This window comes from Chiloscyllium punctatum, chromosome 2 (genome assembly GCF_047496795.1).
Source record: "Chiloscyllium punctatum isolate Juve2018m chromosome 2, sChiPun1.3, whole genome shotgun sequence".
Lineage (NCBI taxonomy): Eukaryota > Metazoa > Chordata > Chondrichthyes > Orectolobiformes > Hemiscylliidae > Chiloscyllium > Chiloscyllium punctatum.
This window is the reverse complement of record NC_092740.1, coordinates 15,826,877-15,838,973: the sequence shown is the minus strand read 5'-3', so window position 1 is coordinate 15,838,973 and position 12,097 is coordinate 15,826,877. Positions and strand designations below refer to the sequence as shown.

The following is a 12,097-nucleotide window of genomic DNA, read 5'->3' as shown; positions in this document are numbered from 1 at the left end:
CTCTGGACTCTTGTTACCTTTTTTTTTAAATAGAATAGAATATCTACAGTGTGGAAACAGGTCCTTTAGCCCACCAAGTCCACACTGACCCCTCTGAAGAGTAAACCCACCCAGACCCATTCCCCAACCCGTTTATCCCCTACATTTACCCCTGACTAACCAATCTAAACATCTCTGAACACTATGGGCAATTCACCGTGGCCAATTCACCTAACCTGCACATCTTTGGATTGTGGGAGGAAACCCACACAGACACAGGGAGAATGTGCAAACTCCACACAGACAGACACCCCAGGCTGGAATCAAACCCGGGTCCCTGGCGGTGTGAATCAACAGTGCTAACCACTGAGCCACTGTGCCTCCAAAAACTGAACTTATACTGTTGATGTTACTCTGCATCGCAAACCAGTCATCCAGCCAACTGAGCTAACCAACTCACTGCTGCCCTTCTGAAGGCTTTTTGAAGGCTTCCCATTTTCCAGGAGTCCCTCTAGGCACACCCGAACCAGTCAACCCCACCGCCACGTGTCCAAACATTTCATCTCCCACTCCCACTCTGCCGAGGACATGCAGGTCCTGGGCCTCCTCCACCGCCATTCCCTCACCACCCAATGCCTGGAGGTAGCACACCTTATTTTCCACCTCAGAACCCTTCAACTCCAGGGCATCAATGTGGACTTCACCAGTTTCCTCATTTCCCCTCCCCCCGCCTTACCCCAGTTCCAAACTTCCAGCTCAGCAACATCCTCGTGACCTGTCCCACCTGTCAATCTTCCTTCCCACCTATCCGCTCCACCCTCCTCTCCAACCCATCACCTTTACCCCTTCCTCCATCCACCTACTGCACTCTCAACTATCTTCTCCCCAGCCCACCCCCTCCCATTTATCTCTCCATCCCCGAGGCATCCAGCCTCATTCCTAATGAAGGTCTCCTGCCCGAAACATCGATTTTCCTGCACCTCGGATGCTGCCTGACCTGCTGTGCTTTTCAGCACCGCTCTAATTTTGAAAGTTTTTGTCTAATACAGTCAAAATTAGCCTTCCTCCAAGTTAGAACTTCAACTGTTATATCTGGTCTATCCTTTTCCATCATTATTTTAAAACTAATAGAATTATGGTCGTTGGCCCCAAAGTGCTCCCTCACTGACACCTCAGTCACCTGCCAGGCCTTATTTTCCAAGGATAGGTCAAGTTTTACACCTTCTCTATTAGGTACAATCAAATACTGAACCAGAAAATTTTCTTGTACATATTTAACAAATTCCTGTCCATCTAAACCCTTAACACTACAGCAGTCTCAGTCGATGTTTGGAAAGTTAAAATCCCCTACCATAGCCACCCTATTTTTCTTACAAACAACTGAAATTTCCTTACAAATTTGTTTCTCAATTTCCCTCTGACTATTTGGGGGTCTATAATACAATCCCAATAAGGTGATCATCCCTTTCTTATTTCTCAGTTCTGCCCAAATAGATGTATTCCCAGGAATATCCTCTTTAAGTAAAGCAGCAATACCATCCCTTATGAAAGATACCACTCACCCTTCTCTCTTGCCCCTCTTTCTATTCTTCTTATGGCATTTGTATCCTGGAACATTAAGCTGCCAATCCTCTTCATCCCCGAGCCATGTTTCTGTAATTGCTCTGATATCAAAGTCCCATGTTCCTAACCATGCCCTGAGTTCCCTGCTAGGCCTCTTGCACTGAAGTAAATGCAGTTTAATTTATCAGTCTACCTTGTTCTCTGCTTTGTTCCTGCCTGCCCTGACTGTTTGACTCTTACCTTTCCCAACTGTACCAGTCTCAGATTGATCTCTTTCCTCACTACTTCCCTGGGTACCACCCCCCATTGTACTAGTTTAAATCCTCTCAAGCAGCTGTAGCAAATCTCCCTACTAGTATATTAGTCCCCTTCCATTTCAGGTGCAATCCATCCTTCATGTACAGGTCTCTTCTACTCCAGAGCAGATTCAGATCCAAAATGTGAATGCTTCTCCCTTGCACCAGCTTCTTCCTATGCATTCATCTGCTCTATCCTCCTTTTCCTACCCTCACTATCTCGTAGCGCCGGGAGTAATGCAACTATTACTATTCTAGAGGACCTCCTTTTTAAATTCCTGCCTAATTTTCTATATTCTTCCTTCAGAATCTCATCCTTTTTCCTTCCTAGGTCGTTGGTACCAATGTGTACAATGACCTCCTGCTGGTCCCTCTCCCCTTTCAGAACATTCTGCGCCCTCTCAGAGGCATCTTTGGTCTTGGCACAAGGCAGGCAACACACTATTCTGATTTTTTACTGCTGGCTGCAGAAACGTCTGCCTGTGCCTCTGACTAGAGAGTCCCCTATCACAATCTATCATGAGGAACCTGACATAACTGTCATTACAGTACAGCCTGTCTCTCTATCAGAGACTTAGCTGTTCATGCAACATTCCCCAGACAGTCCATCGGCCCCTAAATTTTCCAAAACAGCATACTTGTTTGAAATGGGGATAGCCACAGAAGACTCCTGCACTACCTGCCTACCCCTCTTACCTTTCCTTGAGTTAACCCATCTACCTAACTGTATCTGCGGCATTTCTCCCTTCCTATAACTGCCATCCACCATTTCCCCTAGCTCTTGCGAATTCCTCATTGCCTCTAACTGCCACTCCAACCGATCCATGCGATCTGACAGGATTCACAACACTTGCTGCAGACATAATCATCAGTAAAATGGAAACAGTCCCTAAATTCCCACATCCAACAGGAAGACCATATAACTCTGCGAAAGGCCATTTTTTGTCCTTCACAATCTACTGACCCAGAAAATAGCACTGTCTTATTGGTCTAAAATAACAGTGTTCCAGGCTAACTTAGTATTTATGGTTTATATTTTTAAAATTTAACCAAGAGATAGATTTCAATAAAACATATAATCAACAAAGAACCCATTGTACTCACGACTGTAGACTTACAGCAAGGTTAAAAACTATGCACTTATCTGTTCCTGTGCTGTGAGCTCACCCACACAAATTCCTCCAATGTCAGCTGTGAATTTCATTGTTTTAATTTTTCCAGGATGCACTCCGTTGTCCAGAGATACATTAACTCAAATCGGAAAGGCAGTAACTGTGCAGATTCACTGCCGTGTCAGTTAGCAGTGTAGGTTTCTTCCTCTTTCTCCCTTACTGACCACGTGCTTGCTGCCTTTTGTCTGTCTTTCTCAATTTTTTAAAAGTGCCGTTGTTTTGACTTTTTTCCCCCAAGATTTCAGAACAATGCAACAGCATACAAAATAGAAATTGCTGCTCCTGGAATTCAAGGAAATCATCTCCATATATGAAATAATATTTTTAGCATCTTTCACAAACTTAAATTTGTCTCACACAGTTTTACTGTCACTGAAGTACTACTAAAGCATAGAAATATAGTCACTGTGTAGTAGTCAATTTGCAAACTGCAAGCTCCCACAAAACTGCAATTTAATGATCAGATAATATGTTTCAGTAACTTTGATTGGAGGATAAATTTTGTCTAGAACACCAGGAATAACTCTCCCACTCTTCTTAAACTCTAGTGCCTTGAGATTTTTGACATTCATCAGACTACTGACTGGACCTCAGCTTAATATCTGTTCCTTGTTTCTCTGTTTCTATGTTTTTACATCACAGCCAATATTAATGCATTTAACAATTCAAATTGTTCCTTAAATCAATGACAGATCTGCAAAAAGTATATGGGGCAAAGTTATTGCTGATAACACCACAGACAGAATCATGTTTTGGATGTAGGTTTGCTCGCTGAGCTGGAAGGTTCATTTTCAGACGTTTCGTCACCATACTAGGCAACATCTTTGGAATCGTGTTTAGAAGAACAAAATCTATCACTGTAATTATCTTTAGTTATTACAGAAAATATTCTTCAATGTCTGAATTATCAATTATTCATTTGCCAACAGTTAAAGATTTAGGATTGATACAGACACCTACGCTGCTTCAATAGGAATCAGTTGCTGTCATGTGGAGTCTAAGCATGTTACTCTAAAGGCATTAAATAAATTTTATATTAACATTTGTACTTTAGAGTGACCTAAGGTTTCTAAGAATGGATCCTTGCAACCTAAAATGGACTGTAATGTAGTTTATTTGTATCTATACTTCTCCAATCTATCCAATGGTGAAACTAAATTAAAAGCATTAAATAGCTTTATCGCACAGCAAGTTGAATTAACACAGCAACAGTTAGTATGATCAGATCTACTTATTTCAAATCAGTAGAACCTATCCATGTAATTACATTAAAAACAGTGAATAAACTATAATAGCGAAATGCTCTGATTTATTTAGCTCCTCCAACAGAGTGGCTCCTCTCCATTCTGTGTTCTCATCTAGTCGAGAAACTTTGCTCCTACAGCTGTAGAGCTGATGGTGAATTGATCATTCCCAGAAGGGACAAGAGTACAGGGACACCAGCAAAATTTAGTACAGATAAGTAACTGTCACTTTTTGATGCACATTCTAGAACAATTCATCCTCTCCTCCACTCTACATCATCCTCCAAAACAATTATTTCTACAATGGCAACTCCACACATAAGAAATAAGAGCTCAAGAAGGCAACTTGGTCCTTCAAGCCTGTTCTGCTATTCAGTTAGATAATGGGTAGGCCACACATCTTTCCGCGTTATCCTCATTTTCCTTAGTTTCCTCAATACCGAAAATCCATCGATCTGTATCTTGAATGGACTCAACAAATGGTTTCCACAGTTCTCTAGAGTAAAGTATTTTGAAGATTCACAGCCCTTTGAGAAAAGAACCTCTTCACCTCAGTCCTAAACGATCAACCCTTTATTCTCAGACTTTAATCATCTCACCATGATCCATATTTCCAAGCCAGAGCAGAGGAAAACTTTTCTCAATATCTGATAAAAAAATTAACGTATTTTAAGTAGATCACCTCTCATTCTTCTAAACTCCAGGGAATCTAGGCCTACGCTACTCAGTTTCTCCTCATATAACATACTCAGTTTCTTCCTCATTCCTCCAGCAAAGCACACACTTGTTCTAAATAATACTGAGCAACCACTCTGACCAATCATCTTACTTTAAGGAGTCCAATAAAGGATGTTGACAGACAGTTAGCTATACCAGTTCAGAAAGTACACACTTAGCAACACTAGATGTACATTGCAATGAACCAATCAATCTTAAAACTAGCAAAAGATCAGCTGAATTGAAGAAAGCTGAAGATTATGTCCCATACAGACATAAATTATGACTATAGCAAGATTACAAATAAATTTCATTACTTAGTTGAAGAAGAATGGCAATGAACAATAAGGTGCAGTTATTCTGTCAATTTTGCTTTGATATTTTCCATTTACTAGAAAAACAGAAGAATCCATATTGCAGTTACTTTGACTAACTGAAACCTAGTAGTTAGACATCCACAGGAGACCAGTTTATACCCTTTGGTTTGTAATAGAGTATAACTAACTTCAGATTAGATAAAGTCCAGCAGTGTTCAGAGGTTTGATAGAATCTTGGATGTCTTCTAAAGTTAAACAAAGTTAAATGTTCTGAAAATCCAGCTGTTCCCGTTAGTTCTTTTGAAAATTGTGCACACATTTGCAGAATTCTTGATGGCAATAGTGGAATTCAAAACCAAATAATATAACAAGGACATTCATTACAAATTAACTAGAATTTTTTGAGAAGCTAACATGCAGGATAGATAGAATGGAAGGAGTGAATATAATACATTTGGATTTTCAGAAGGCATATTAAGATATTCAAAATTATGAACAATTTTGACAGGGTAAAGAAGGATATTCTGCTTCCACTTGTTGGTATATCAGTAACCAGAGGTCACAATTTCAAGACTGTCAGCAAGAGAGCTAGGAGTGCGATAATGAGAAACTTAACTCAGAGGATTGTTACAATTTGAAAAGCACTGCCTTGGAGAGCGGTGGAAGCAGCTTCCATTGGAGAGTGCAAAAGAGAGCTGAATATATATTCGCAAGTGATGAATTTAGAGTGTGAAGGATAGTATGCTGGAGAAAGGGACTAGCTAGGTAGTCGGTACAGTAATGATGAGTCAAATGGCCCCCTTCCATACTGTGAAATTCTATGATTCTAAGGCTACTTAATAAGACAAGAGCCTTTGGTGTTGTCGATAGAATATTAGCATTGGTTAGAGGTCTTGCTAACGTATAGAAAGCATAGAGTTGGGATAAGAGGGGCATTTTCAGGTTGGCAACCGCAACTAATGGAATCCCATGTGATCAGTGCTGGGGTCACAACTATTTACAATGATATATATTAATGACTTGGATGAGGAAACTGACTGTAATGTTGCAAAGTTTGTAGGTGATACACAGGAATGTCAGATCAGCCACAATCCTATAGAAGAATATACTGGCCTTGGAGAGAATACACCGCAGGTTTACAAGGATACCGGGGATTAAGTGTTAAGTCATGAGGGCAGATTACACAAATTAGGCCTATTTTCTTTAGAATTTAGAAGGTTAAGGGGTGAAGCAACCTTATTGAAACATACTGAAAGATGTTTCATATTGAAAGATTCTTATGGCATTGGACAGTGTACATGTGGTAAGATTGTCTCCCCTTGTGGGAGATTCTAGGCAAGTGAGCATAATCTCAGAACAAAGGGTTGCACATTTAAGGAAGAAAAGAGGAGGAATTTCTTTATTCAGAGGATAATAAAACTGTGGAATTTATTTACTGCACAGGGTTCTTGAGTGTGGGTATTGTTAAATATATTCAAAGTTCAGATAGGCAGATTTTTCACCAGTAAGGAAATCATGGCATGTAGGAAAAAGGCAGGAAAGTGGAGTTGAGAATTATCAAATCACCCATGATTGCATTTAATGGTAGATCAGACTTGATGGGCTGAATGGTCTCTTTAAGCTCCAATGTTTTTGTATTAGAAGAAATAGGAGCAGGACAAGGCTAAGGCCTCACGCCTACTCTGTTATTCAATAAGGACATGGTTGATCTGATTCTGGCCGCTAGGCAAAAATGAGGACTGCAGATGCTGGAAACCAGAGTTTAGATCAGAGTAGTGCAGGTCAGGCAGCATCCGAGGAGCAGGAAAATCAACGTTATGGGCAAAAACCCTTCATCAGGAGGGCTTTTACCCATAACGTCAAATTTCCTGCTCCTCGGATGCGGCCTGACCTGTTGTGCTTTTCCAGCACCACTCTGATTCTGGCCTCTAATCCACTTTCCTGCTTATTTCACATAACACTCGACTCCGCTTGTAGTTCAAAAATAGGTTAATTTTGATTTGGATATATTTAAATGACTGAGCTTCCATAATTTACTGGAAGACTACTTAGACTAATAATGCATTTTGAAACAAGTCTGAGTGTCCCTACCCCATCCACAATGGAAACCTTTTCCACAGTATCTTAAATGTTATCGTCCAATTAATCTCAACCACAGTTAGTTTTATATCAATAACTAGCCTCTTCAACCAGAATAAAATAATGTTTTAGAACATATTAAAATTACTGAACAAGAAAAAAGGATATTGTCTCAATACATGCTATGTTTATCTGTCAATTACATAATTTACATGTAGTGGATACGTCAATTTCTTACAATGCATTAAAAAGAGTTCAGATAAACTCCATGTCATTTCATGGCAATGTTTTGATATGCCTGTTCAACATGGAGTAAAAGTATTGCAACAATGTCTGTAGTGCATGTAAAGACTTTGGCGCACTACAGATGCAGTATCTTCAGTATGTACGCACATACCATGGACACCCTGCTTCCGTCAGCCGACTTCACAGCCACTTAAAGCCTTTGTAAACGCTTTTTACTGCAAAGGGAAGATAAATCAACTTTAAGGAAAGGTCGATGTATTCTGTAGCATGTAAAGAGTAGTGTAATTGAGAATGTTTACAAGCACATGCAACAAGCTAGTTGAAGCCCAAACTGGATGAATGACTGTTTCATGCTTGTAATTATGAAGCACCTTTGGTAGCTGCAAAGGATAAAGTTGAAACATGCTAATTCAGCATTCTTAAAATCAAATTCTGCAAAGCACAAGAGGAAAATCAGTTCTAGTGCACTTTTGATAACTTATCAAAGACATCATACAACAAAATACAAAATGTTGAGCACTAACATTGACGGTGTCACAACCTTACCTTTTTGTCTTTGCTTTTCTTGTTGCTTTGTTGTATCCCAAACATTTTTTCAATTCCAAACAATTTACTTGTCAGTTCATTCTTCTGAGCTACAATGCGAAAAGGCTGGCCTAAACCACTCCCAACTCGATATTTTTCTGTCTGAATCTTGGTCATTGGAGGGGGAAGATCCTGCTTCAGTGTACTACAATTCACACTGGACAGTCCATCTGTAGATTCTGCATAGGATTCCTGATCACTGCTGCTACAGTACTGCCAGTCCTTACGAATGTGAAGGGGAAGCCATCTTGGAGTTGCAGAAGGAGTACTGTTCACTGTATCGGATTTCTTCGTTGAAGCAAACACAGACCATGGAGATGTTCCTGGAACATCAAGTCGAGCAGAAGGACCAAGATGTCTGTTACCGTTATACAAAGTACAATCCGCCTGTGCCAAATCTGAAAGTCGGGATGAATGTAATTTACCTTCCATGTCAGGACGACAACCATTCCATTGAGAAGTACCTTGCATCTGTCCTTTAGCTTGGACATTACCCCAGGGAACATGGGGGGCATGTTTGTTTGAGTTGGTACCCAGATCAACAACTAAAACTCTGTTATTCTTTTCCTCCTGACTATAGCATCCAATTCCACTATCACTGTTACTGCCAGTACTATTGTTCTGCTGACCATCAGATAGGTCCCCATCAAGAAAAGCTCTTGCACGCACATTTTCAAATGACTCCCCCATGTCCTTGTACAACACTGATACAAACTGAAGAACAGGCTGAGAGGAAGGGGGAAACTCCAAGCAGCCACCATAGTCCGGAGTGCATTCAATACTAAATCGCCTAGCAATACCCTGGTGAATTTTATGCTGACAGAGATCTGGATCTACCATGAAGACATGACATGAAGTCCTCAGCCCACCATCATTTTCACTAGCAAGGCTTTGGTCATCAGACATTTGCATGGTCACCAATCCAAAGAATCTTCGATCATCTGGGCACACAGCACTGAAGGCCAATTTTTCAGCAGGATACACAGCTAAAACAATATTTTTGTCATTGAATAACTTAATGCAGTCATGCATTATCTTCATTAGGACAAGGGAATGAATCTTCTGCTCAGCACGCAGACGTCGCATGCAGCCACGGATAGCCTGTAAGCTATCATTTTCCAGATTTGAACTTGTTGAAGGCAATTCAATGGAACCCAAGTAGCCTACAACCATCCCAACATTCAAAATGCTAGCATCTAAAATAAATCCATCTTGGTTTTCAAGGCCATTGACAAACACAGAGTCATCATTCAACACCTTCATAACTTCTTCCTCAGAAAGTGAATTGTGGTTTGTTTTTGCACTTCTAGATCTGCTTGGAAATCCACTGGCTTTTTCAGTCATTTGTCCTTGTTGCTGTATACAGGTCTTCCCACATTTGGCAGAATTATTGGAATTGTCAAAAAGCATCTTAAATATGCCACCTGACTGGACATCAGCAACTACTTTTTCAGCTCTGTTTAGACCCAGTAATTTTGACTTTGGTTTACTGTTCATCCAGGCCGCTTTCCCTTCATTGAAATAAACTTCCTCATCACTAGAACCTGTATCAGAGTGGTTACTACCATCAGCAATGACAAGGCGTAGTACGCCTGTGCATTGTCCTATCAATTTTACAACATCTTCATGAGAGGCTTTAGAGACATTAATGTCATTAACATTAAGTATGCGATCACCAGAGCGAAGCCCAACGTAATGTGCTGGGCTTCCTTTCAAAATGCAGCTAAGGACACAGGGAGCTTGGCCAGAAAGTGTGAATCCATATCCAGTTCTTCCCCTGGCGATATCCACATTCCTGATCCGGAGGGAAGGATTGGTGTTTGAATGGCGCTTCACTTGATCAGCTTGCCTCTGCATTGTTTATATTCCTACAATGCATAATAGTAAACTTGAAATGGCACTGAGATGGCCAGGAACCAACTGGCCAAGTGCTTCAGTAAAAAGTTCATTGTAGCTGTGTCTTTAAATATCTCTCAAAACCCCAATAAAAACACCTGAAAAGGTAAACAAAATACATATCAAACTACTGTTGTTCCACACAAGCTATTGTGGGGAGAGAAAGTAAATTCTTAACATGATTCCACTCAATAACTTTCTAATACGAGTCACTTATTTGATCGGGGGCCCTTCTGGGTTTTTTTTGGAAAATAATTATCCAAACTCATTTACAGGGGATCTTGTTTATGTGAAAATTTCATATTAATTAGTAATTTTTTACCTTTGTGCTCTTCAATGATAAGCATCTAGACTGTGCACACTTGTTAATTGGAATATACAGCAACAACTTATCCTAATAAAAACACTGTGTGCACAACAGAAATAGGTTTATAATTCATATAAGAGACTTTTTTAAAACCTGCTTGTCACAGATAGCATTTTTTGCTCTGCTGAAAAAAAATGCCTGGAAAGAAAGGAAACATTGCATTTACTGTGAAGCGTTTTACAAAATGTGTTCCAATACCTGAAAACATTTTTACAATATAAAGTAGTCTAGAATAAAACTTTTACAGAACACAAAATAATTAAGTTTCAATTATTGCAAACGTGTTCAACAATGTAAACTTCCACAGAACTCTTAAGAAGTGGTGATTACACTAGTGTTATTATTTTATATGTTATTCTCAAGAAATGGTCATAAAAACTAGAAACTTTAACAATAACCATACTAATAACAAATACTCTATTCATTTTCAATTGTAAAATGAATCCATAATTCTTAGGTGATATCAACATCAAAGTTACTCTGACCCAAACATTCTAGATGTTTACATTTCTATCTTTATAAGTAAGCAAGCACTCGCAACAACTGTCAAAAACTCCCCAAAGTCTTTATACTTACAGAATTGAATCCCCAAATGTCCCCATCCCACTTATATTTCGTACAAAACATGTTTTAAAACATTTTTAAAAGTATACCACGTTCAGAATCGGTTGTCTAGAGCTGAAGCGCACATTTGAAAGTGGTGGGAAAGTTGCACTGTTAAAAGCCACCCATTAACAGGTTTTACACCAAATTGCAATCAAACTACATCTGGAAAAGGAGATCGCCAGAGAAACAAGGCTCACTTTGTTTGATTGATGGGATACCTGGATTACAAACGCTTGGGCGCGGTTTAAAGGCTTCAAATGTAGATCGATTAAAAAAAAGTCCCTAAATACACTGTTTGGTTTTCAGCCGTTGTTTTTACGGCGCTAAAGATAAGATTGAGACATCACACACACTCAGGCCGGACAAAATCCAAAACACCAACCCCACCCCTTAAAAATAAAAGATGAGTATTTCCTTTTGGCGCAGTTGAAAATATTAATTGAGAAGATGGAAACACTTCATTAAAACACGATGGAGCGGATTTTTCTGCTCATCTTTTACATACCGAATTTTCCCCAAATGCGGATTTGAAGCATTAGCGCTGCTTCTACACATTTACACTGAGTCCGTGCTATAAATGGAAGCCCGACTCTCCTTAGGGATTGCTTCAAATGGCTCCTTGGTCTCAACTTTGGAGAGATCTCTTTCTCCAACCAAAGAATAACTTCCAGGATTGTTCCACTGACACAGGGCTCACCCTAACCTGATGGCGGGTGCCTCCACCAATGAGACAACAGCGACTAATGTTTCGACGCCGTCGCCAGGGGCAACCACATTCTTTACTGGATAAGAATCCCGTCAATCATCTGAAGACACCGCCCTTTCACTAATTGTACCCTCGCCATTGAGGAGTCCGAGGAAAGAGCTGAAACTTTAACGTGTGTGTGTTTAACGACCAACATATTAACACGTACGTATCTAAATACTTCAAAACTTATTAAACATTTATTAAGAATTCATTTCACGTCGTGTACTTATTTTTCTCGGGGGTTGACAGAAAGCTTTCCATTGCTCTGCGACCGTTGTCAAC

At 39.9% G+C, this 12,097-nt stretch overlaps 1 protein-coding gene across 3 annotated transcripts in view; it reads right to left on the bottom strand.

Moving 5' to 3' along the window:
• Positions 1–11,783, bottom strand: part of rgs12b (regulator of G protein signaling 12b) — a 275,051-nt gene extending 263,268 nt beyond the window's left edge. For 2 of the 3 annotated variants that reach the window (XM_072594306.1, XM_072594315.1), the window contains exons 1-2: positions 11,573–11,780; positions 8,160–10,192 (exon numbers count right to left, since the gene is read on the bottom strand). In XM_072594306.1, coding sequence (XP_072450407.1) covers positions 8,160–10,055 — 1,896 coding nt within the window. In that variant the 5' untranslated portion in view covers positions 10,056–10,192; positions 11,573–11,780. Of the gene's footprint in view, positions 1–8,159; positions 10,193–11,572 lie in introns of all 3 variants that reach the window. The other variant, XM_072594296.1, reaches the window with a different exon arrangement.
• Positions 11,784–12,097: the final 314 nt, after the last annotated feature.